The sequence below is a fragment of the Vigna angularis genome, chromosome 3 (assembly GCF_016808095.1).
Source record: "Vigna angularis cultivar LongXiaoDou No.4 chromosome 3, ASM1680809v1, whole genome shotgun sequence".
In the NCBI taxonomy this organism is placed as follows: Eukaryota; Viridiplantae; Streptophyta; class Magnoliopsida; order Fabales; family Fabaceae; genus Vigna; species Vigna angularis.
The window spans coordinates 24,204,101-24,232,061 of record NC_068972.1 but is presented as its reverse complement, the minus strand read 5'-3'; the positions used below and the strand labels follow the sequence as shown (position 1 = coordinate 24,232,061).

Here is a 27,961-nt window from a genome sequence, read left to right as displayed (position 1 = left end):
ACACGAAATTAGTTCTTATGATATATGCAAATGGAGATGGCAAAATTGGTCAATTTATTGGCAAAAAAACTTCAGCCTAACATATTACATTGGTTTTGGTTTTTCAATTCATTCTCTAAACAATTACAATCTAACTTGTTTTTTAACAAATTAAAACTAAGTTTAGGTACATAGTTTCGATCCTTATTTGTTGAACTTATATAAGTCGTTAGCTTTTACAATTGGCATTAACCTATTTTAGCAAGAATATTTATTGTTTAAATCTAGTAAAGAAAATAAATAGCAAGAGTATGTATTGTTTAAATCTAGTAAAGAAAATATGAAGGAGTGATAATTATAATGATTATTTTGAAATTCTGGTTGTCTTCACAATTTGATGAAAAGTAAATAATCAAATTATACTCTCTTTTTTTGTATTATTTAAACTGCAGTGTTGTCTTTTTATTTTGAAAATAAACTCTTTGATTTTAAGAGATTAAGTTTGACATTTTCATGGAAAAAATGCAATTACAGATTAGTGTTTGGAATATTCCCCCACGAGACCACAATTAGGTAATTTTGATAGTAGTATTATCATTTTTTTTCGATTTTAACAAATAAATTTGAAATTTGTTACAATTCAAATTCTTAGTTTTAGAATTTTACTCAAAATCTTTATTTTACTTTTGACATCCCAAAGTTGATAGCAACAATTATTATTTTTAATAACTTAAAATTGATAAGACTATTACTTTTATGTGTTTCTATTATTTTTTTTTCTTAAATTATTTAGAAATGAAATTATCTGAACAGTAAGGAGAAATCTTGCATACTAATTGGTTACTATCAATTTTTTAAAGATAATTTTGTTGTCGTTTTTATGTACTTTTAATTGGATAGGGATTTGTCTTTGCAAACTCTTTGTGCCTGTATCACCAAATACATCTGTGATGGATAAGTAATGATGAAAATATTTTCTGTCGAAATTTTAAGACGTATAAGTATAAATAAATTTTTTTCTTGTGGACGGTGTTTCCGAATATGATGATATGTTGTCTCTTGGAATTCCAATCGGACAAAAAAACAGGTGGTTGTATATTCTTTCCTGCTTGCAAAAAGAAACAAAAAGAGTATTTTCAACTTTTACCGTTTCTTTTGCTTTACAATTTTTTTGCCTTGTATTGGCAATTTGAAAAAAAAAATTAAAATTATTGTAAAACAATCTGACAAATAATAAATATTAATTCACAAGCATAGTACTTTCGTATTTAATCCTGCATTATCTCCATAATATGTCAATTTTATTTTTTATTATTTTAAAAAAAGGTAAACCGTTTTAACTTTATAATATCAAAATTTTCGATTTTCATTTTTGTCATGATAATGCTTTACTTGTTAGCTCTCTCTATCCTTCTTTTACAATCTGAATTGAAATATGCCCAGGTATCTTATTCTTATGTATTTAAGGGAAAGTACGCATACTAATAACACCTCTGTGCAATGGATTATTCGTGATAACAGACAAAGAACCTACTCAAATAAATGCCCAATTGAAACGAGTGAGGGATCCGTCTCAAGTTGAACAGTTCCAACTATAGAAGTGCTTCTGTTCTTCAAAAATCGGCTATACCATTTTGCAGAGAGCTTTGGGTGTCTCTTCAACTCTGGATCATCCCTATCAACATAGTATAGGCCAAAGCTAGCTTCGTATCCATCCAACAACTCGTACAAATCCAGGAAAGACCAGGAAAAATACCCCTTTATGTTTACTCCATCTCTGACAAATATTTTGAGGTGATGCAGAATATCAGAGAACGCATCATAGGTGTTTATGTAAACACTTACAGAAAATATAAACCATTGTATTACAATCTATTGATAACTACTTTGTTTCTTCTAGTTGAAATATTTGTGGTCTTTTGCTTGTCGGTGGTGGGTGTTCTGGGTATGTTTGATAAATTCTATACATTAGTCACTTCTCAAGATTAGTTATAAACAATGTAGTCCAATAGATCAGTTATTCATAATTTAGATTCCGCACTCGTAAACAAAAAGCTACTCCACCAACTTAAGGAATTCATGTGGAAGTGATTAAAAAAAGTGAGATATATTTATTACATGAATTAGAGCAGTGGTAACATACCTCAAGGCATCAAGCACTCCACCAATATATTCATGCAAGTATTTCACCCTTGACACGTCTTGTAGTGACGAATTGCTTGCTGTCCGTTGACCTAACAACCCAAAATTTAATCAGTAACTTGTTCAATCGTTTGAACTTATCATGTTCCACAGGAGCAACCTAGATTTCATTAACAGGATTTCCTAGTTTACAATTGATACATACGTAATAAAATTGTTGAGGAAAGTTCCATACAACTAAGTCTAAAGGTAGGAAAATACAAGTTAAGCGCACTATGCCATTAATCAATGGCATTGTTAGTCGCATGTATATAGGTAAACAGTATAAACAGGAATGAGCATGATCGAAATAAAAATGCCTAATGTAATCAATTTGCTTTGTTTACAACAACAGAACTATGACCCCGAGCTTAATATTCAATCCGTATAACATCAAGGGTTGATTTTACTAAAAAGTATTCATTGCAATTATACGTAATGTTAGAGAGACAGACCATTTTCATGAATGAATATAGGAGGGTTGCCATAAAGGAGCTTGAATTTATTCAATTCTTCTCGCATAACCCACGGTGTGATAGGGTACTGAATCATGTAAAGCGAAAAGTCAGTTATTTGCACAATGGATAATCTAAAAAATACAACCATTTTGTTACATTTTATTTTATTGTTACCTCTTCATTTGAAAACAGATGCGTTCCTACTGCAAAACCAGAAAGACAAGTCATTATAATGTAACGTTGTCCAACTTTTTATTATTTTTTTTATAATATCAAATAGATCATTAGGCCATGTAAGGGGTATTACATTAGAGTGAAATGGTAAATGATGGGGAAAGTTCACAAGTTGAACAAACCCATATGTAATGATATCGCTCATGATCTAAATAATTAAGATTAAGTGCTATAAGTATTTTTTGTCATAATATACCGTACAAATTTATTACTCCTACTCAACTAAATCATATTTGGATTTTTACCTCTTTAATCTCTTACTAAAATTACTATCCGTAAGCCTAACGAATTACTTACCAATCTTCGCAGCCATGTCTGCGGCGTAATCTCTCAGTTGGTTCTTAAGGACGTCAGAATTGTCTGTGATGTTGATATTGGTGTAGTGAATGAGTCCTATAAAATCAAATGAACCCTTGAGTTGTTCAGATTCACGAGTTGTGAAGGCCGGAATTCTTATACCAGCATTTTTCTTCATGGAAATTGGATAGTCTCCATACTGCAAGGGTTCCATAACCCTGCAATATCAAAGCATACTTCTAAAAATGCCAAGTTTATTATTCTTGGACATATGAATTGGTATGTCCAATTAAAGAAAGCAGTTTTTAAGAAGATAGAATAGCATGCGACAGAACTTCAGTCAAATGAAGTAAGTGGAAGAAAGAAGTAAAACAAACCAATTTTAAGGTTTGTTGCTTACCAACCAACCATAAAGTCACGAACTCGTTGAGTTGCTGCCCTGTCTTTCTCTGTATTTGTTTGAGATAAAAGTCCAAACAAGAAGATAGAGATACCAACAAATCCATGTTGTTTGTTCTGCAATGTTACATGAGTTTCTCAGAAAAAGAACATTCTTTGCCAACAAAGTTTGGATGTGAGATGAAACAAAGTCAATATATATAGAGATTGAAAATCAGATAAGGATTATAAGTTTAAGAATTGAAGTTGAAATGGTCAATTAATCCAAAACCACATTAGGTATAACCAGATAATAACAATGTCAGAGATAATAATTAAAAACTCTTCGCACTGATAGTGATTACAAAATGGACAGATCCTTTAAGTTTAGTGCGAAGTATATTTGTTGAAGATTTTGCCATATAAACATGTATATGTAAGATTAGGTATATACCGAGTATTTTCTCCGGTACAATCTGGCAGCTGAAGAGTGAGCTAACAAAATATGATGAACTGCCAAGTAGGGTTCATATGTCGAGTTACCCCTATTGTTCTTTATAGCACAAAATGGGGGAGAACATCGTAGAGGTGGGCAGGTTCCCTGATCATACCCACCCATGGCAAAAATGTTGGGTTCGTTGACAGTCGTCCAATACAAGACTCTGTCGCCAAACTCTCTAAAACACACATCAGCATAGTATGTGAAGTCTCTTCTGCATTTACATCCAAGTAAATTATCTGTTAGAAAAAGTTAATTTGACATCTGACCTTTTCTCTTACTTCCATTTAACAATTTAACAATTCTACATAATAATAAAATATAAATTAAATTGTTAAATAAAAAAATAATAAAAGTATATGTGGAATAAAAGTACAAATTTGTAAAGGTCTCAACCTACCGAAACCCATTATCGATTCTGTTCATGATTTAATATAATGAACTTGTATGCAAGACAAAAGCCAACGCGCACACCCATTGTTAGAGTAGTTAGAATTTCCCTATAATATCAAGAGATCAGAAGCATACATGATGTCACGACTAACCCATCCTCCATATTCATCTTCCAGAACCTGTGGAAGATCGTAGTTGTGTAACGAGACATGTGGTTGGATTCCTGCTCCAGGGAAATAGGGTAACTATATCAGTTGTAGAATTTGAAGAGAATACAAATTTTTATTTATTTGCAGTGAATTCAATGCATGGCTAATTTTGCAAAGAGACCAAAATTCAAGTCTAACCATTGCTGATTAGCTGATTGATGAGATTGTTGTAGTACTGCAATCCTTTGGGATTAACGGGTCCTCTACCATCTGAGGACAAACATAAGCTTTTTGAAAGTGTTGAGAATGGTTTTACCCTACAAAGATATATAGATATATAAAATAAAATTGAAGGGTTTGTGTTGAGTATCATACTTGGTAACAGTCTGGACCAAGAAATGGAAAATCTATAGGCTTCAAGTCCTGTTTCCACCATTAGCATCACATCTTCCTGCATTACATATATTTTAGGGAAAACAATTAAAATCAAACGGTGCTACAGTGACGCTTCAACATTTCGAACAAAACAGTGGTTAAACTTGTATTTTTAGATCAGCTTATGCCTCAATCTTCTCTAATCTTCCACAAATGGGAGAATCACAACACGATGAATGCAATAACGGGCAAATAAAAAAAATACTGAGGCCAAGCGTATTCACTTTATACTTGTGGTACCCATCACAGGCTACATCTCCATTTCCTCCATGTCCATATCCTGTTCATTAAAAATTATTGCATAGACTGAAGTTTCAAGTGAATAAGGTCGGTATGTAATTGAAAATAGAAAATAGATTAATAAAATTATATTCTCTGGTGTTTCATCACTGATTCACGTTTCAGTAGATCTATGTATGATACGATAGATGGTTTTTCTTAAGAGGATGTAATATGCTATTAAAGTTACAAAATAAAACCACACACGGAAAAAGGAAGAGGGGAGGAGAGAATTGTCAGTCATATTTCATTATCTGAATTTTGATTCTTCGCTGTTGTAGATATGTGCAGCTCATAGTCTTTTATAGGCAAATTCAAGTAATAAAATATTACAAACTTTATGCCTTTGAAAAGATATAACAGTGGCAACAAATCCTTATTTAATGTCTTCAATATTGCATATGGTTTAAAAAATGAAATAATTCTAGATACCATGCATTACATTGAATGTTGAAGTAAAATGATGCAGGTTTATTCATTATTTTTAAAGTTTTAGTTCTTATGAACACCTCTCTTCTTCCCCGTCCTCCTTTTCCTATTTGTTTCTTTGTATTCTTTCTCCTGTCAACACATTCCTTTTCTTATATATATATATATATATATATATATATATATATTAGGTTAAGTTTTACGTATTTTTAAACTCTTATTACATCAATTAATTCTCATAAACTCCAAATTATAGGTTCGTGAGATTGCATTAATTCAGAGAAAGTTTGGAATCTAGAAAAGATAGTTTGACGTTTCCCAAAATGGAATGCACTTGCTACGTAAAATACTTAAAAAAATACCTAAAAACGTAGAAGTTAAAATTTAAATCATTTTCTTATTACATAATACTTCCATCACCTATGTTGCCAAAAGGTGTATTTAATGGCACTAAGGAGAAACATTTCATTTTCAAAATTTTGATAAATTTACATTGTTAATTTCAATTTTGTGAGAGTATTAAAAATTTGGCATAATCATTTGGGTTTCACTTCGGCCTTGTATTTTTTTTAATCAATTAAGTCTTAATATTTTTTTAACTTTACAATAATAAAACAATTATACGATATTATTCTCTTGATTTTGATTTATTGTACGAAATTTCCAAAAATATGAAAAATCTATATTTATATAAAATTGGTAAGAAGGATGGGAAGAAGAAAGAATGAAGAGAGAAGGAAAGGAACCAGCGTGGGCAAAGGTATCCCAAATGCTATCACTTCTTCCTTCTTCATTAGCAGCTCCTTCCACCTGTTTACAATAATAGCAAGAACATATTTACAGATTAATTTGGATTCTCTTTTATGTGTTATCTTTTCATTGTAATGCAAAATACACTTAATTTCTGTAACTGCAATAAAGTAGTGATAAAAGAGAAACGGTGAAATGAAATGAATAAATTTAGAGGATTTAAGCCTGAACCTGGTAAGCAGAGGTGCCTGAACCGAAAACAAAATCGGCCGGGAAATCGTCTCTGTTATAAGTATCGGCCCCGACAACTCTTCCCAAAGCCAAATTGAGAAGCAAGAAAGTGAGCATGATAGCGTTGCTGAAGAATGTGTGAGGTGTTTCCATCGATTCACGCCACATTTGGTCTCAACGTCGTCAAGGACAACATTTATTCTAATTGGAAACGAATATGAGTGGTCCATGTGCTTCGTCTTTCAATTTATTGAGCTGTTGATGTTGAAATTAAGATTGGTGCTCTTCACACACCTTCAATCCTTTTATTCTTTTGTTTGAAATAAATTTATCTAAATCATTTATGGCCAATCCTTTCAATGTTGTTAAAATGTTTACTATAAAAACTATATAATATTTTTAAAAGGGTAATAATTTTAGTAAAGCAATTTTAATTCACAAAACAATTCATCTTATTGTTTTGCGAACAATTTTTCAAATAACTTGTTATTGCGTATTAAAATTACAATATATTATTAAAAAGTTGTAAAAATGTTTTATTTTTATTATATAGAGAATAAAGTGATATTAATGTGGACTCCAAAACTCTTAAGGGTAATTTTCTAAGATGATTATAGGAATATTTATTATGAACTTGTTAAAATTTCAAATTTAAAATCTTGTAACTATTTAGGGAAGGTTAGAAAAAATAAATAGGTTAATTTTGTATTTTAAAGGGTGACAAATTTTAAAGCAATTCGTACATTTTAAAAAAACACCGTGAACAAGAAAAATAATTAATTCTGTGTTGGTTGTTGCAATTTAGATCAATGTTCTCATTGATTTATTTACAAGTTTCTTTACTTTCTTTAGTTATTTATTTCTTGTAATTTACTTTTTGTACTCTTTACATTATTTCATTGTAAATTGTGAAGTCCTTGTATCACCACATGCATCAATTCAGATTTTACCATATTGAAATTACACTTCATCCATTGTCATTCTGCTATTATTTCCATTGTTATTGAAAAATATAAAGAAACAAAAAAACAAATTGTGTAATGGAACCATGCATAAAATTTTAATTGAAATTAAAGTAAAAAAGATGCTGAATTCGTTAAGTGTTTGGTTGAGATTAGTTCATGAAATAAGCGATTTTTACATTAAATTGATCTTCTTATTAAAAGCCTAAGAGCAAAACATATTAGTCAAATTGAAAAACAAAGTATCTTGTGAAAAAGAACAAACATTGTATCTATTTAGTTTGAAATGATAACAAGACAATGATCGAACTAAATCCTTAGAAAACACTAGGAAATAGAATTACCAAAGATAAGCACAAAAGTCAATGGTTAATTTTCTTGTATCTAAACAAATGTCCTAACTAAATTCAATAGTCATTGAAAGATGAAATTTGTTGTTGACTTAAAAAAGGAGACCTTGATCTAAAGTGCACTTTAAGTAATGTAATTGATGATGAATCACACCTAAATATGTGATTAATGAATTTTGAATATATCATTAAGTTTGTGAACTATAAAAGTAATGTTTGGTTTTGCAAATGGTCAAATACATAAGTCTTTCAATTAATCGTCTGTATATAGAGAGATCTTGATATGGTCACCATCATTATGACTAAGTTTTAAATTAGGATCCACAGATGATGTGGCTAGTTTGTTACCTAAATAAGTAATATCATCAAGAAAAAGGAGAGTATTTCTCTGACTCAAAGAGACACCTTATTGGGTTTGACAATTTCTAAGCCGAAGACGTAGTGGATATAAGAATTTTTAGTTTGAACAAAAAATTCAATGCTAATTGTACCTTATCAACATAATAAGAATCAATGTCTGTTAAGATGATGTTGTTTAAATAGACCAAGAAAATGAACAATGAAGAAGTAGAACCATGAGTAAATAGAGAGTAATCATTTTTAAATTGTGTAAAACCTTGTTGCATTAAGGTGGAAAAGAACTTGTAAAACCTTTGTTTAGAAGTTTATCTCAATCCATATATAAATTTATTCAACTTGAAAACTAATCCTTTTATTACTTTTTTTGTTATATTGGGAAATAGCCATGTTAGTTATTCAAAACACTCAACATTTAAAAATACATTATTGATATCTAACTATTGTATGTGCTTCAACTTTTTGCAGCATTAGTGGCTAAAATAAGCCCCTTATGGCGGTAAATTTAGCCATAATAATTGACATTATCATGTTTTTATTATGTTTATTTCTTATCTTTTATTTGTATTTTTATAACTAGAGATTAAGGAATATATTAACAAAATCATTTATCAATAGAGTTGGTTACTTCAAGTACAAAATCAAGTATAAATTCTAGGCCTAGTCCAATTCAGTCTAGTTCGCTCAACGAGCCAACCCAGTTCGTCCAACAAGTAGTGTTTAACTTGCCCAACGACTTAATTCACCTAGCGAGCTGCACGTTTATGAAAATTTATACATAGAAGGTCTACAAAGTTGAAAATTATTCTAGGGTGGAAACTCATTCTGGAGGCTGGATGCATTCATCGTTATTCTTTTCTAGTATTTAGAATGTATAGGAGTAACTAGCTCTTTTATTCACGGGGTTGGACATAAATGTATCTTAACTCTTTGTGATTTATGCTATTCAATATATTTATTTTCCATTACTTTTGTGTTCTATTATCGTTCTTAACTGCATGATATTTGTAAGTGTTTGATTATTGGACATGATATTATAACCTAGACTAGAATCGAACAACTAATAGATTCAACTTTGGACATAGAGATTTAATCATTGGTCATTCTAAACATCCAACGTTAATGCTTACTGTGAATCTTTGGTAAAAATATCTAAGAGATTAGAATATTTATTATTAAGGTTTAGACTTGTTTCTAAGATATTAAGGCTTTTTAAATAGTGGTGTGAATGTTAGAGTAGGTACTAGAGGTATTTTATTTAGTGCTTTTACATTGAATTAGATGGGAAACTCAACCCCGATGAAGTTTTTATCATACATTTCATTTAATTAGTTTCATTGTTTTCTAGAAAATAAATTTATTTTATTCACAAATTAATAGTTTTCATTCCTTCAAAGTTTTTCATCTAAATTAGTATATAATCATAATTTTTCTAAACAACACAAGTCTCTTAGAAAAATGATATATTCATTTTCTTACTTGTGTGATTTGGTACACTTGTCAATATCCATAACAAGTCATTAGTGAGAAAGTGTATGAGAAATTAGTTCTAGCTTATTGTCTGTAGCCTTTCATTACCAACTAAGCTTTGTATTTGACAATCGATTCATAAAAATTGTATTTTAATTGCACGCTTTGCAATGTTTGTTTGCTTTATGGTAAAAGGAGTAGAGACCATCTGTTATTATCTTCTAAAAGCCTTATTTTCTTGAATCATTATATTTCTTCATTTTGGATAAGGAATTGCTTGATGATAAAATTGAGTCTTTGACAAAAAGTTGATTGATCAAAATTTTGTACTTTAGGTTAAGTTTCTCCAAAGAATAAGTTTTTTTTTAATAGTGTTGATAGGGGGAACAATGTGATAGTTGAACCTAACCCCTGTTATGTTGTTTTTTATGATGACAACACATTAATAGCAATAACACATGATGGTTGTCATGTCACAACAGAAAAATGTTTTTGTGTTGTGTTAAACATATGTGGAATATGTACATGCTTCTATGTTATATGCACATACTGTGATAAATGCATATATTGTGACAAATGCATATATTGGACATACTATGTTGTTTATGCATACTATTGTGATTATGATTTGATTATATTTGTGTATGCACATTGTATGTTTCTGTGTAATGAAAACCACAAGCACAAAAGCATATCTACATGACATAATCGATTACAATGTTGTAGTAATCAATTAAGTTCATCAGACAGCTTATGTTTTGAACTGTGGCAAAACAACTAGTTTGAATCGATTACATTAGTTGTTAAATCGATTAAAACTCGTGCGTTTGCATATATCTTTTTCAAATGTGCTATGATGAGTTTTTGAGAAGAAAAGTTTTCAAAATTTGTTTAAGTGTTAAGTTTAATCGATTACATATGTTGTGTATTTAATTAAGTTTGTTATGTTTTGAAAATTGATTTCATGCTAGTCATAACTACTTTAACGGTCATTTATTTTTAATATGTTTGACTAACATTAAATGCAAATCGATTACATTAATTGAGTATTCAATTAAGAGCTGAGTTAGTTGTAATACTGTTACACTGTTTTATGTAACCGATTACATTACTAACGTAATCGATTACTTGCGTTTGATATGTCAAAAACTTTAAATTGACACAATGTTTGTAATTTTGTAGACTTTTGATCATTCTAAAAAATTCATATCTTATAGTTTTGATCTTAGAAAGATTTACAGATTGCACATACGCTTGATAAGTGTGAAAAATACTTGCTTTAATACTTATAAATGAGCTTAAAGTTGTAATTATTCATGTGTTTCCTCATTGAAAAGTTTTAATTAGAAGTAGGAAAGTTGTGTAATAATTTGTATAGGAAATTCTACATTATTTGCAGTGTTGACCGCATTGTCTCGCTAAGCGCACGCCATTAGTCGCTCAGCCAAAATGAAGATTTTCGCCTAGTGCACCAGCACTATGCATAGTTGTGTGCTAAGCAAATTAATTAAATGAAGTTGGTTTTAAAAGACGAGCGAAAGCAAAGAAAATTACTTCTAACAAACATATCACGAAAAATACTGGAGAATTTCAGAAGACGATCAGGAGACTACTTCAAGGCATCCAAAAAACATTGTATGCAAGGGATTGCAAAACTGTGTACGTTCTAGATGACTAGGAGTAACTAATTCTTTCTTTCGTTGGAATTGAATGTAATGACTGAAATTTGATGTAATTTTCCTGTTCAATATACACCCGTGTTCATATGCTTTTCTTGTTTTACTTGTCATTATATGGAAGTATGATAGATTTTATATATTCAAGTTGTACTGGGAAGTAAATTTGAGTATGAACGTAAGAAAAGCAACCTAAAGGAATAATGCTAGGAATAGTCTCAAGTCTTTTGGTCATTTATAAACATCAAATTTGAATGCAAGGGTTATGTTTAATTACTTAAGAAATTAATAATTGAACATATATCTTTATAACTTGTTTTAAGGGATTAAACCAAGATATAGTGATGTTAATGTTTGAATGCAAATTTTATTGTTCATAAAGTTACTGTAATGTTAGTCATGAACTCAATTCCAACGAAGTTTACTTTCAACTTTAAATTCAAATTTTAATATTTTTTTAATTTCATTACTTTAAGTTTACATGAATCAAATTTCCATTGTTATTAAATTGAGTTTGGTAAATAATCTCAATTAGATAACATAACTCAATTCTCTTGGGAGAATGATACTCTAAACTTACTCTTTATTACTTGGAACGATTTGGTAAACTTTCCAAAGAACTATCAAGTTTTTGAGAGCTCCAAGAATTAAGAAGCAAAGATTGTAAAGAGCCTTGACCGATTCTTGAGAGAAGATTGAAAAACTTTGACAGACTGATCAAATCTGCATTGCTGAAGCTGTATTTACTGTGATCATAAAGGAAATTTGCACTTGTTGATTGTGTTGTTCCCTGTTCGTGTGCAACAAGAAGAAGAGTGAGGAGCTCTTGGACTTTGAGAGGGGATTCTCAAAGGGATACTGCAACAAGACTGTGTGGTGCTGTGTGTGCAGGTGTATTCGTTTCTATATTTGATTGTTTGAGTGGGAAAGGTGTTTACATTGTGAGAGTGTGTTCACTGTAAAACCTTTGGTGTAATTCTCCAATCATTATAGTGAAATATCCTTCAATCCTTGGTTGATTGGAAGGGTGACTGGATGTAGGCATTAAGGCCGAACCAGGATCAAAACTGTGTTTGATCTTCTCTCCTTATCTCTTTACATTTTCATTGCATACATATTTTGCTTACTACGCAAGAAAGATTTCAAGATCATTCTATTTCTGCAAAAAGATTTTGAAAGTGAACATTTTTATAAATCACCAATTCACCCCCTCTCTTGGTGTTGAGAAACAAGACTCATCATTTCTAACAATTGACACTAGAGCTGGTTTTCAAAAGTTATTTTGAAAAACAAATCGATTACCCTTCTTGTTTTCAAAAGCTTATGTTTCTCAAACCGTCGGTGAAGGTGCATCTACAAACAAACCATATATGTTTGCTGTTGAAAATTACCCTTTTTTGAAAATTAGAATGAGGATCTTTCTTGAGTTAGTGGACAAAGGTTTATGGGATGTTGTTCTTAATGGTCCCTTTGAACCCACCAAATTGATTGATGGAAAACCTGTTTTGAAATTTTTTTCTAAGAAGAGTCAAGAGGAAAATAGAAGAGCACAATATGATATTAAGGCTATAAATGTTATATCCTCTACTCTTACTATTGATGAGTTTTTCATGGTATCTACTTGCAAGAGTGCCAAAGAGATGTGGGAAGTACTTGAAGTAACACATGATGGCACGAATGAGGTAACAAGAGCAAGAAAGAATTTCTTGGTGCAAGAATACGAGATGTTCCGAATGAAAACAGGAGAGACAATCTATGATGTGCAGAAGAGGTTCACACACATTGTCAATCACTTGATAGCTCTTGGTAAGGTCTTTGAGAAGGAGGAGATCAATATCAAGATTTTAAAGACTCTCAACAAGAGTTGGTAGTCAAAGGTAACAACCATTTATGAGTCCAGAGATTTAACTACTATGAATATGGCTACACTGTTTGTTAAGCTTAGGAAACACGAGCTGGAGCTAGGGAGATTGAAGGAAGAAGAGGAGACTGAGTAGAAACAGTCTATAGCCCTCAAAGCTACTGTTAACTCATTGGCAAGTGTACCAAATCGTATCAAGTAATATAAAATGGTAAGACCAAGTATCGTTTCCCAAGAGACTTGTGCTCCTAAACAATCGTGTAATACCTTAACCAATTAAGACTAAAGAACGATTCTAATGATTAAAATTAAAATGCAATAAGAGTAAAATTTGATCAATTGAGGCTAAACACAAGAGTGAATGAATGATGCTGATAATATGAGATGATAATGTTGTTAGGGTTTAGATTTCATCGTCCTTACTTTCATGCATATAAGAATTCATCTTCTTCATTAAATTGTTAATGTCACTCTGAAAATTACTTAGAACCCGATGTCTCGGCGTAAAATGTCTATCCTTAATTATTAGACCACAATGTCTTGCATCCCTAATAATCAATTCTGCATTATGAAAATAAGCTTAAGACAACCAAACGTTCTATCCCTATGTGAAGGCAATAGTCCCTTTGGGTGAAATTCTCCAGATCCTGGTTCCTAGGTAGTTCCCAATAACAAAGAAAAACAGGAAATTTCATCTTTCAGGCAAGGCATGGAGGAGACTGTAGGACAAGCATGGGACAGATACAAGAGCTTGTTGAGAAAGACGCCTACTCATGGTTTTGATGAAGCAATGGTAGTCATTCTTTTCCTTGGAGGTCTTGGCTCACAAACAAAATTGATGCTAGATGCCTTAGCTGAAGGCAATATCAAGTGCAAGACCCTAGAGGAAGCCTATGAATTGATTGACAACATGGCTATCAATGACAATGAGATGCACAGTGAAAGAGGAGCTCCACCTCAACATAAGGGAGTTCTACAGTTACAATCTCATGATGCTTTGCTTGCACAAAACAAGATTATTACTCAACAATTGGAGACTTTGACAAAGAAACTTTCGCTGTTGCCAAAGGAGTTCCAAAATGTTTCACAGGATTAGCAACAACTTTGTGAATTATGTGGTGGTGATCATATTAATGGTCAATGTGCAATGCCCGAGAATATTAATGAAGAAGTTAACTACATGGGTAACCAGTTTCGTCCCAACAATTATAATCAAGGATGGAGACCTCATCCAAGCATGGGACAAGGTCAATTTGGACAAACTACTAAACAATTCAATAGACCACCACAACAGCAACAACAATAGTGGCAACAACAACCCTCTCTAGTTGACAGAACTACAAAACTTGAAGAAACCCTTCAACAATTCATGCAGGTAACTCTCTCCAACCAGAAAAGCACTAAAGCTGCTATAAGGAATCTGAAGATGTAGGTTGGTCAATTGGCCAAGAAGTTGGAGGAGATGCCTAACAAGGGTTTTGGGGCTAATACTGAAGTTAACCCTAAGGAAGAGTGCAAGGTTATTGTGAGTGTAACTGATGAGAGGGAAAAAGAGAGAGAAGTAGAGAGAAAAGAAAAAGTTGAATTAAAAGAGAGAAAAGAAAAAGAAGAGAAAAAAAGTGAAGTTGAGAGAAAAGAAAAGGAGAAGAATGTGGAAGAAGAGAGAAAAGAAAAAGAAGAGGTTGAGAGAGAAAAGAAAAAATTGAAAAAAATTCTTCCTTACCCTAAGGAGTGTTCAAGAAAATAAAAAGAGAGAAAGTTAGGGTGTTTTGAAGAAATCTTCAAGAAATTGGAGATTAAAATTCTTGCAACTGAAGCATTGCAACAGATTCCTGAATATGCTAAATTTTTGAAGAAACTCCTCAAAAGAAAAAATTATCTAGAGGAGGAAACAATTGAGGTACAAGGCAATTGCAGTGTAATCTTGCAGAAGCACTCCCTCCAAAAGTTAAAGATCCGGGAAGTTTCACCATTCCCTGCACTATTGGGAGTTATGAAATAGGGCAAGCCCTAATTGATTTAGGGTCCAGTATCAATTTGTAGCCCTTATCTTTGCTTGAGAAGATTGGTGGTCTTGAAGTCAAGCCTACAAAGGTGACTTTGCAAATGGAAGATGGATCCACTAAGAAGCCTTATGGTGTGGTGGAAGATGTAGTGGTTCGAACAAACAATCTTAGATTCCTGGTGAATTTTCTGGTGATGGAGATGGGGGAAGATTTGGAGATCCCTATTACTTTTGGAAGGCCATTCATGAAAACGACCAAGGTTATCATCAATGTTGATGATGGAACTATAGCACTCAAAGACCAAGAAGAGGAGGTGATATTCAACGTCTTCAATGCTGAGCAGCAGATCCAAGTGAAGAAGACTAGTCTCAAAGCTGCATGTGAAGATGTACCAGGGACTAGTACAAAAGCTGCTAAGCCAGGCAAGAAAGGTAAAAAGTGTTTTATGTCACAAGTGAAGGAAGAAGAAAAACATAGCAAAGGAAGAAGTGTTCATCAAGACTCCCTGGAAAAATATGAAGAACTTAGACTAGGCTTACCAGTGAGATTCAACAACAAATTATGGGTCGTGAAAGAACTCAGAGCTGATGGACTGATAGATATTGAATCTCCAATTTCAAGAAGAGTAAAGAAGGTGAACAGGAAGGTGCTGAAGATAAGTTGGTGTGGAGAAAGAAAGGAGAACACCAAGATTAAAGATGTGACATGAGCTTTGCTGAAATAGAATGACTTAGTTTCAATACCAAGAGGGGGGTGAATTAGTGAAACACAAAAATCAGAGTCTTTTAAAAATCTTTTTCACAAAAGGATGATCTTTCAAAAGTTTTTGAATCACAAGGAATAAGATTTTTAACTATAGCGGAAATAGTTGACTACGTGAAAAGTAAAGTCGACTTTGAAAATTAAAAGTGTAGGGATAGAGAATTCAAACGCAGGTTTTTATATTGGTTTGGCCAAACTGCCTACAACCAGTGTCCTTCCAATCCCAAGAAGCAAATGCACTATAATGGTCAAGGTTTTTACAACAAGGCTTTTATAGCGACCTCCACGTCAAAATATAAAACACCTCTCTAACCCTCTAATCAAAATATAGGCATATACAAACAAAGAACAACAACAAGATGTCCCCTCTCCTGCAGTCTTTAATCACTTTGAACAATCCTAAAAGTCCAGAACGCCGCACGTTCTCTTCCTGCACAACAGGGCAGCTACAATCTTCACAAGATTGAGAGAAGAAGTTGATCACATATGAGACACCTCAAGTGCAACTTGATCAATCAGTCAATGCGTACAAATTCTTGCTCGTCAAGCAATCACCAAAGAATTAATACCTCGGTCTTTCTTGATGGATTCTCGGAGCTTTAGCACGTTCTACCAAAGATCAATAATCTGAAACAATTCAATCAAAATGTTAGATTCACAAAAGTCTCTACAGAAATCAAATTTGCATCTATATATAGTTTGTTTTACAAAACTGACGCTCCTAAGTCGACTATGCTACTAATAGAGTCGATTATACTCAAACAGTTATAACATTTAGTAGCAGTCAAACCAACTTAATTTATTTCGCATTTAATACAGTTGACTCACAATCAATGCTTAGTCAAAGATATAAAATATAACCGTTAGACATCACAAGCATTAACAAAATTTCAAAACATAACTAACTAAGTCGAGTAGCTTGTGCATATAGTCGACTTTGTAACACTTCAATGCAGTTTTGAAAAACTTTCTTTCCAAAAATACTCACAGCACACTTTGAAAAAGTTTGTGCAAAGCCACGAGTTTTAATCGACTTACTTCATAATGAAGTCGACTTAAAACTGCTGTTTTGCCACATATTATAAGTTCAACAAAAGTGCATGTGGTTTTCCTTTTCTAAAACATATGTCATGCATTCACAGATAAGATCTCATGTAAAACACAGTGAATTGTAGCAATGACAGAATCAACACAAACATGTTCTCAAATAATCATAAACATGACATCTATGAACATGTAACACATTTAACAACACATAACAACACATGTTGTTATTAATTATGTTGTCATCATAAAAAACCAAAAGTTCTTTGAGATTGTAAGGTTTGGCTAAACCAGTGCTCCCCTTATCAACAATCTCAACAATCTGCCCCTTTTTTTATGATGCACAACCATGATTAATAAACAACCACGTTGTACAAATCAAATCATATCATATCAAAATGTATCAGAGAAAATGATGAACAAATGATCAAAATGTATCAGAGCAAACGTTGAAATATTCTCATTTTTTATTCAGAGAAAAAAACATATTAGTTCATATCAGAACATATCAGAGTATATCAAAGCAAACAAAATGTATATCAGAGCTCAAAATGAATATCAGAGCATTCTCCCAACATTCTCCCCCTTTGTGCATTAGAAAAAAAGGTATGCCTTATGATAATGATATGCTGACAAACAGTTATTCAGAGATGCATCAGTAAATCATATTAATCAAACAATGATGCTCCCCCTGTCAAAGATGATCACATGATAAAGATATAATCTCCCCCTTAAGTGTAGGCATGTGAAATTATCTAAGATCCTATGCAATGCTCCCCTTGCCATTATGCATGTTTTATAATCAAAACCCAAATGCACAATGTAGTTTTCACAGAACATTTCAGAGCATGTATAAGCATATGACAGTATTATATCAAGACAGAAATTGTGCAAACACATCAATGAAGCATAGATACAATATCAATCAACAATCTCAATATTATCTCAAGTAATTTCAACCAATTATAGAACAAAGATATATTGAAAAAGAACAATCAACAGTCTATGATCAATAATCATAATAGCAGAATTCCAAATCATGGAATTTATAACCCCTGTTAAACAGTAATCGATTGATCCCCAGTTGCAATCGACTTCATTGCTTTCCATTTGAGTTAATCTCCAGTTGTTCGTCCAGAAGCAATGTTTCTGCAAAACCTTTCAAGATCTTTTCAGATCAAGCTTTTTAGAATCATTTGAAGTATAGGAATTGTTACAGGTGTAATATGTAAGTGCAAATGTATGAATGCAATAGTAAACAGTAAAGCATTCAACTTCATACACAACATAATCGACTTAATCAGACACTATCAGATACTCAATATATAATAAACTTATGATTTCATTGATTTTAAACTAGAATTACAATCAAATTAACAAAAAGATAATAGCTTATAAAGCCTACCACAAAGAAAACTAAAAACAATAAAACAAACAAACTAAACACATCATCACACAACAATAGACCCTAACACAAAAGACAGGCTCTCCCAGTAACCCTATTCGGAATCTGATGTTTCCATAGAATCCTCCTCAGAAGAACTGTCTTCCTTTCGTTCCTAAGCCTGATCAAACCTTCTTTCAAGATGATTGAATATATGATTCAGAGTTCTAAACTGATCAGTTGTGAACCTCTCAAAATTAGTTTCGGGAAAGAAGTTTGTACGCTCTATATTTGCTGTTGGAGTACTCCCTGAGCTGTAAACAAAATCCTCTTCACCTATGAAACACCAGCCTTTCATAGTCTTAACTAATCCAAGAGACATAACAGAGTTTCTGTCAAACACATTTGTGGAGTCCCAAAAGCATTTATGCTCATTAATAATTTCTACACCTTGTAGCACAAGTATCTTGCTTATGAATACAACATATGATAAATGATATGATCGTTTTAATGCTGCATATGGTCTTTGATTACTTGCCACCAATTTGTCAAAATATTGTTCTTGATAGCGTGAAACAAGTAAACATCTTCAGTGGACATCCTGTCTCTTATCAGCCTCCCTGGCAGAATTATCCAAGCGAGAAGATGACTGATGACTGAATATTTATGCCCACATTTATGCTTTAAAATTAAAATTTTTGATGAAATTCATGTGCTTGAATGATTGATTTAAACAGGATTTGTGATGATTGGATATATTGTGTTTGGAAATAAAAGGGACTTAAAAAGTGAATTTTAGCGCATAAATTATTCTTGGATGTTCTAATGTTTATTTGTGCAGCTGAAATTACAAGTTTATTGGTCCAAATAGCAAATTGAGGCCCAAATTTAGATTTTGTTTAGAAAATAATATTCCAATAGGCCAAACAGACAATCTTTACATTTGCACCTCATAAAATCCCTACATACACTCCTATTTCTGAAACAGGCCAATAACCAAGCCCAAACACTAAGCCTTTTCTTCTACACCTCCCTAAGTTTCCTATACACACCCCTCCTAAACTAGTCTCCACCAGATCATGCCATGTGGCAATCTAAAACCCTAAGTGTTATCTAACCACATGCTGTCACATCACACCCCTCTACCACGTCATCATCTTCTCCAACAATCTGAAACCCTAATTCCCAATCCAAACCCTAAGGCGCCGTCAGCCACCATCAACCACCTTGTCGCCGCGTCACTACAGGCCACCCCAGATTCTCGCTGTTAGCTGCCTGGTGCCAGCGCCATCTTCAACCGTCACCGTCCATTCCGCGCTAGCAGGGCCGCCACCGTCAAGCTGCCACCATCGCGAGTCCTTCACGCCACCGCACCGCCAGCCGCTAGTCACTTCCGTCGTGACGCAAATCGCAACCTTCAACGCATATCACCATCTTCCTCGCGAGTTCTGCCGTGCCATCCTCCATCACCGCATCAAAACCTGCATCAAAACCATACCTGCAATAAACCCAACAATCACAGAAACAAAAATCAAAACTGTTGCCGCCACCGCAAAAGACCATGGAAATCGCGGATCCCCTTCTACTTCCTCCATGGCCACCACCATCCATCATCTTCACCATAGCACCACCACGAACAACATCCACGTCACCTTCGTCGTCCTCCACCGTCAAAGCCATCGCAGTCGGCATCATCAAACACCTGAAGAAAAATCCAGGCAAAGCAGCCGCCGTAGGAGCAAAGGGGAAGCCCTTTCCCCAATCTGAAAACCCAATCTGGTCAAAGTCTGGTCAAACAGGGGTTCTGTTGCAATTTTGGAAAATTCAGTTGGGGCTAAAGTGTAGATAGAGGAAATTTCAGGGCATTTTTGTAATTTTGGAAAGTCAGAAAAGCTAAAAGATAAAATTCAGTTGTTGAATTAATTTAATTTGGAAATATCAACAGAAAATATCTTCCAAATAATGTTATAATTATCTAAATCTTTTAGTTATTTGGAAGATATAAGATAAAAGATTTTGGCAACTAAATATTTAGAGTCCAAGCCCAATCAAGCCTATATAAAGAGACCCAGGGGAGGCAGAAAAAGGGACTTGAATTCATTCATTCATTCACCACTTCTCTCTCTCTCTCTCTCTTATTTCATCTTGTATTCAACTCCATTTATGGAGAGCTAAGCATCTAGGGCTATTCTGTTGTAATTCCATTATGGATTCTAAGGTTAGGTTGAGTTAATGCAATTGTTTATTTTGATTATTGATTTAAGTTTTTCTCTCTCTATGTCTTTCATCTCTTTATCAAATTAAAAGCAAAGATTTTTGCATCATAATGTGTTTGAATCTACATGCATATTTATTATATGAGTTCTAGGGTTTCTAGGTTTAATTGAGAATCTACTTTGATTTAATTTAGGAACTTTCATATGATTAAATGGTTTTTACTATCAATTGAAAATGTACTTTGATTGATTAGTAATAATTTCAATTATAATCAATTGAGAATTTACTTTGATTGATTAGCTTTTAATTTGGTTAGGAGATTTAAGACTAGACATGATTAAACACAATAGGATTTGATTGAGAATGTACTTTGGTTGAATTCATTGTGAATAATCTAGAAAGGTTTTGCATTTGATTGAGAATTTACTTTGGTTAAATGCATGATCGCCTTCAATTTAATTAAGAATGTACTTTAATTAATTTGAAACTTAAATAATAATCAATTGAACAATTATTTGTGAATAACCGATGATGAATCTATCTTGGAAAAACAGTGGAATTAGCCTATTTCATCATAATTGTTTTGAAGTTTCTTATTTGTTCTTTAAACATTCTCCAAACATTCCTTTTATTCTTGAGCATTGCATTGCATTCATAAGATTGAAATATTGAAAGAATATTTTGTATTCATTGGGAGACGACTCAGGGTTACTTTAACCCTATCTACTTTCTTGAATACTACTTGGTAATATTGAAGTTTCCTTGAAAAGTAGTATTAATTTGATAGCTTCAACGACAGAGTATCAAATTTGGCGTCGTTGTCGGGGAATACGGTTAGTATTTTGAATATTTTGATTCCTATTTTTTTTGTTTTTATTTTTACCTTTATTTTTACCTTTATTAGTTTTTTTTACGCACATACATTTAATTTAGTTTGAGTTATTTTGTAGTCTTTATTCATCACTTATTTTAGCAAAACTCTTTGTTCTTGTTTTAATTAAGAATTTCTCTTGAGAAATACTTGAGGCTAGTTTGAATACACCCTGGCTAGGAAAGACTTGGTAGTTAAGTTGTCCATTGTGACACACCTCTCTTTCCTAGGAGTGGACCCAAATAAAGTCTCTCTTATATCTCATTTGAAATCTTTCTCTAAATCTAGAACAAAAGAAAAAGAGAAGTCAAGAATAGAGAAACAACTTCAAGCAGATTGCGTAGTGCATGACCAGAGCTAACTCGGGAGAATTTTATCAAATTAACCCGAAAGTTGAAAGGAATTTGCGTAAGCTGCGAAAAAGTTTAAAATTTGGGTGTTCTACTGAGGGAACACTTCTTACATCTAAAGTCATACCACCTTCATTGTCTCCAGTCTCAAGCATACCATTCAATCCTTTACCTGATCCTAACCCAAAAAATATGGCACAAAGAACCATCAAACAGTTAGCCACCTCCCACAATACAGTTATTCGAAGTAACATTGAATACCCTAATGAGGAGTGGGAATTGAGACCTGACCTGTTAAATGCCTTACCAAAGTTCAATGGGTTATCAAGGGAGAATCCACACAATCACTTGAGACAATTTCATATGTTGTGTGACAATTTTAGATCTCCTAGGGTCACAATAGAGAGCCTTAAAATTAAAGCTTTTCCTTTTACTCTTCAAGGAGCAGCTCAAGATGGGTGGTATTATCTCTCTACAAGGATTACAAATTGGGAAACTATTGAAAGACTCTTTCTTGAAAATTATTTTGCTACATCCAGATTATCTGCCATCCGTAGAGAAATCCAAGACATAAGACAAAGAGATAGAGAATCTTAGTGAGTATTGGGAAAGATTCAAGAAACTATGTACTTTATGCCCTCAACTCCAAATGGAAGATTTTATTCTAAGCTTTTATGAAGGCTTAAGTCCTACTGATAGGTCATGGGCAGATGCTGCAAGCGGAGGATCTTTCTTAGACAGGTCACTAGAAGATGGTATAGATCTAATAGAACGGAAGGCAATAGACAATCAACAGTTTGGCACAAGAGAAAATTCAGTGACTTTGTTGAAGGGAGTGCATGAAATTGATAATGGTACAGTTGATGGAAAGATGATAGATGAAAGATTGAATAAGCTGGAAAGTAAACTTGACGAGATTGCAAGTTTGTTTAAAACCTCAACTCCACAAATTGCTAAGTGTGGAATTTTCCTTTCAGCTAACCATTATACTGATGAATGTCCAAGCTTGGTGGAAACCACTATGGAAAATCCATCTCAAGCTTTTGCTGCAAACATGTTTGGAGGAAATAGACCATACCAGAATTATCATGATTCCTCCTCCAATAGATATCAGTAGAACAGGAAACCTTATGTTCTACCTCAACAAAGGCAGCAATCTCAACCTGAAATGTCAATGCAAGATTTCATGAAGACAATAGTTGAGCAAAATTCAGAAATAAAGAAATCAATTGCAGGGTTGACTTAGAGGGTGGAAAAGTTAGAGGCTAAGGAATCAAATAAACTTCCTGCACAAACAATGATCAACCCGAGAAATGTAAATGCTATTACTTTGAGAACGGGTAAGCAGGTAGAAGGCCCTGAAGGAGCCCAAGAGGATGAAGATAAAGAGAAAGAAGATGCACAAATTGATGACAATGGAGGATCAAGTGAGCCATCACCTGAGACTACCATTGAAAAATCCAGGTTAGTATCTTCTAACTCTTCTTCTAAAAATTCTTCTTCATCTCATTCTCCACCTCCTCCATATCAGAATCGGTTAAAACCGAGAAACAAAAAAATTGAGGAATTAGATCAAGAGATTTTAAATACTTTCAAGAAGGTAGAGATCAACATTCCTTTGCTTGATGTTGTTAAACAATCCCTAAGTACGCCAAGTTTTTGAAAGAAGTTTGCACAAATAAAAGGCGCATTAGGGATAATGAGGTTGTGAATTTGGGAACAAATGTGTCAAGCTTGGTTAAGAAGCATATTGAAATACCACGAAAATGAAAAGATCCAGGTATGTTTTTTGTTCCTTGTGTTATTGGAAATTCCAAGTTTGAAAATACCATGCTAGATTTAGGGGCTTCCATTAATGTAATGCCTTTATCAGTGTTTACTTCTCTATCTCTGGGACCTCTTAAGACTACTTGTGTGGTCATTCAACTAGCCAACCCTAGCACAGTTAACCCTTCATGTGTGCTTGAGGATGTCCTTGTCCGAGTAGACAGGCTAATTTTCACTGCAGATTTCTACATCTTGGATATGAAGGATGAAGATGGAATCCAGTCATCAACTATTATCTTGGGAAGACCTTTCATGATGACAACACGAACCAAGATAGATGTGCATGCAGGAACACTAACTATGGAGATAGGAGATGAGAAGGTGCATTCTAATGTATTGGAAGCCATGAAGCACCCAATTGAAGAGCATTCTCTATTTTGTATTGATTTATTAAGTGAAATTGTAAATAATTTTTCTGTTAGTTTCTTGGACATTTTTTCAACTTTTTCTCCATCTTTGGACTTTTCTTTTTCAAACATGTTGTGCCTGATTTTGGACGACAAAGGAAATTGTAAAACAGGTGATGTTGAGGACGCAGTGTCAATAGATGATACCTCTGTGGCGTTCGAGTGTGATGTTGAGGTGGCTGAGATTACCTTAGGTAGTAAAATACTGCCATCTGTGGTACAACCACCTATTTTGGAGTTGAAACCTTTACCATCCCATTTGAAATATACTTATCTTGAGAGGGATGGGAAACTCCCTATTATTATATCTTCATTGCTTACTGATGAGCAGGAAAAACAACTATTACAGGTTATCAGAGATCACAAGAAAGCAATAGGCTGGACTTTGGCAGATATTCCTAGTATTAGCCCTTCATTTTGTATTCACATAATACTTTTGGAAGAGGATGCTATACCTGTAAGACAACCTCAGAGAAGACTGTATCCTCAACTGATGGAGGTTGTCAAGAAAGAGGTAACCAAGTTGCTACAAGCAGATATCATATATCTCATTTCTGACAACACTTGGGTGAGCCCTGTACATGTGGTTCCCAAGAAATCTGGAATCACAGTGGTCAAAAACGAGAAGGATGAGTTGATTCCTACTCGTATTCAGAATAGCTGGAGGGTTTGTATTGACTATAGGAGATTGAACCAAGTGACTCGAAAGGATCACTTTCCTTTGTCATTCATGGATCAGATGCTAGACCGTTTGGCAGGTAAGTCACATTATTGTTTTCTAGATGGATTCTTCGGGTATTTTCAAATCTGTATAGCCCCGGAGGGCCAACATAAGACTACCTTCACTTGTCCTTTTGGTACATATGCTTCTCGGAAAATGCCATTTGGTTTATGCAATGCTCCTGGTACATTTCAGCGATGTATGCTGAGTATTTTTACAGACTTATTGGAGAATTTTATTGAGGTTTTCATGGATGATTTCAGTGTGTATGGTTCATCTTTTGATAATTGTTTAGCTAACCTTGCAAGAGTTTTGCATAGATGTGAGGAAACTAACCTTGTCTTGAATTTTTAAAAGTGTCATTTTATGGTGGAACAAGGTATAGTTTTGGGTCATATTGTTTCAGGAATGGTATATCTGTAGATCCTGCTAAAATTGATGTTATTTCAGAATTGCCTTACCCCTCTTCTTTACAACAAGGATGAGCAATAACCTTGACAATACCGTTTAGAAACCTTTCTCTCGTTTCTTCATCACTGATCCAGCCTACAGGATCAGGGCCTCTTGCCACGACGACTTCCTTTCCTTGTTTCCCCCAGATGCTCGACTTGGAGACGCCATAAGATTCGAATTTCTTAGATACCTTCTTCTCATTTAGGGTTACCAGAACTACACCAACCACTCTTACTAAATGCTATCATAGTTCCATATACAAGACACAATATAAAGGCGCGAAGCTCAAATCACCAATAGGCCCTATTTAAATTTTCAAATATAGAAAGCCCATGACAGAGATATCTAGTCGATTTCATTAATTGAAAAGTTAACTTCCGTATGACAGAAAGTTTTCACAAAAGCAGAAACACACATACAGTAACATGTAATCGACTATGTACTTAATCCAATCAATTAAAAGTCGTAAAAATTCATTTTCACATAAAACAATCTCAATCCAACAAACATCAATCATACATTCAACAATCAATCATTCAAACAAATGTTATGCATGATGCAGTGATAAAATAATTGTTACCACTTGTAGATACTCAAGAACTTTGATATCATCCAGTTAGCTCATCCTTGAGTTATGCACTACTACAACAACCTCTATTATCCTGCAAAACAATTTAAATTTTTCGATGCTGGTACCCATTTGAATTTGGGTCCTTGCTTGTCAGTTGCAGACAGATGTTCCTTAGGAATCCATCTATATAATCCTTTAGGAACTCCAACCTTTCTATAAAAGTCGTTTCTAACATTATGTCCAGTTTTATTACAATAGAAACATGCATGTGTGACAGGTTTGCTTAAATCAACAAATTTCTTTGAATTTGTCCTATTAGATTGAGCTCCCTGTCTATATATTGTTCTACCCGAGGACCTTAAAACAAGATTCAGAATATCTCTACCCTGTGTAAACTTAGCTAGCGTGCTAGTTAAGTAATCAATTTGCTCTAAATGTGTAGGGCATTTTTCACAATTCTTTTCTACTGTTATAGTCTCAGTAATCAAAGTTTTAGCAGATTCTAAAGCAGCATCTAATTCCTTTTGAAGTTTTTCATTATCATCAATCAGATTATTAATCCTATACTTGTAGTCTTTTCTTTCAGAGTTTAATCGATTGAACTTATATTGCAGTCGCATGGCTTCAGCATGGATCTCCTGAAATGCGTCATGCAGCATGTCGTATTTGACCTCAATTGGCTCATTCTCGAACTCTTCATTTAGTCCCGAGCTAGCCATGAAACAGTTATTTCATTCTTCTTCGTGAACACAGTCTTCATCACTTAAAGAGTCTGAGTCACTGTTTTCCTAGGCGATGTACGTGCTTTTCTGCGTTTTGTTCTTCTCTTGAGGAAATTTCCTGCTTGCTCTTTGCTTCAATTTCAAGTCAGGGCATTCAGGTTTAATGTGACCCTCTTTGCCACACTCATAACGATGAACAACATTTGATCTTGTAGCTTTCTTTGCTTTGCCATTACCTACCTGGTCAGTAAGTTGACTTTTATTTTTCATAAACCGATTAGACTTTCTTACCACCATGGACATCAGCTCATTGTTGTCCAGCTCAGCGTCAGATTCATCCTCAGATGGTACAATATTTGAGGCTTTTTTGCTAGTGGCTTTCAAGGCTATGGACTTCTTTTCTTCAATTTCTTCCTCTTCTTTTAGTCTTCCAAGTTCAAGCTCATGTTCTCTTAGCTTGCCGAACAAGGTAGCCATATTCATGCTTGTAAGATCTCTTGATTCAGAAATTGATGTGACCTTGGGTTGCCAGCTTGTATTCAGACTTTTCAATATCTTGATATTGATCTCTTCTTTGTCAAACACTTTTCCTAAAGCCATCAGGTGGTTGACTATGTGAGTAAATCTTTTCTGTACTTCATATTTAGTCTCTCTAGCCTTCATCTCGAACAGTTCATACTCCTGTATCAATGAGTTCTTTCTATCTTTCTTTACTTCTTTTGTGCCTTCCTGTGTGATCGATTATTGCTCTAGAGGAAAAAGGGTCATTGTACAGAAACTTCAACTGTACTCCCCAGCTAGATGAACACTACTCCCCATGGTGGTTATTACTCTATTTTTGTTGAATTTTTCATTTTTTGAGATGGGTGAGTGACTTCAATGTTATTGGGTGTGCTCTCTGCTCCAATAATGAGGTTAGGTCATTGATTTCTTCAAAAAAATGTCCATTTAGGTGGTTTTCTCCAACTGAGGTGAGGTGCATGACCATTGTTGTAACACCCCTTCTCGGAATCTCATAGGAAAAATTTTCATTTTATTAATTAAGAAATATGTCATCTATTGTTGTTACAATGCACAAATTTTAAACTGCATTTTCAATAAATAATACATCTGTCAACAAGAGGAAAAAATATACGTATAAGATAACATGCTGTCAACTTTGACCTTTGCTGACTATTTTAATCATAAATTTTTCCACAAACCTTCAAATGATGTGATTCTTTTTTATTAGAAAATATACTCAAAAATCTTTCCATTA

General features: G+C 33.5%; 1 protein-coding gene across 2 annotated transcripts; it reads right to left on the bottom strand.

The window, feature by feature from the left end:
- Window positions 1–1,403: 1,403 nt before the first annotated feature.
- LOC108325923 (hydroxyisourate hydrolase) lies at window positions 1,404–6,937 on the bottom strand. Of its 2 annotated transcripts, XM_017559066.2 has the most exons (13): window positions 6,693–6,846; window positions 6,458–6,521; window positions 5,228–5,283; window positions 4,944–5,019; window positions 4,767–4,838; window positions 4,555–4,642; window positions 3,982–4,240; window positions 3,550–3,665; window positions 3,150–3,367; window positions 2,793–2,821; window positions 2,616–2,703; window positions 2,123–2,213; window positions 1,404–1,756 (listed from the first exon to the last, which is right to left on the bottom strand). In XM_017559066.2, exons 1-13 carry the CDS (start codon window positions 6,843–6,845, stop codon window positions 1,510–1,512), a joined length of 1,557 nt encoding a protein of 518 aa, XP_017414555.2. In that variant the 5' UTR covers window position 6,846; the 3' UTR covers window positions 1,404–1,509. The 2 variants fall into 2 exon arrangements, with proteins under 2 accessions (XP_017414555.2, XP_052730573.1); XM_052874613.1 differs by lacking the exon at window positions 5,228–5,283 and having other exon boundaries at window positions 6,693–6,937.
- Between the last annotated feature and the right edge of the window lie 21,024 nt (window positions 6,938–27,961).

Excerpts from the sequence above, each read along its gene's own strand:
- LOC108325923 (XM_052874613.1), bottom strand. The coding sequence starts at position 6,922 with ATGGACCACTCATATTCGTTTCCAATTAGAATAAATGTTGTCCTTGAC. Across the intron at positions 6,522-6,692 it reads CAGGCACCTCTGCTTACCAG|GTGGAAGGAGCTGCTAATGA; the intron begins GTTCAGGCTTAA and ends TATTGTAAACAG. Across the intron at positions 2,822-3,149 it reads AGACATGGCTGCGAAGATTG|TAGGAACGCATCTGTTTTCA; the intron begins GTAAGTAATTCG and ends CTGGTTTTGCAG.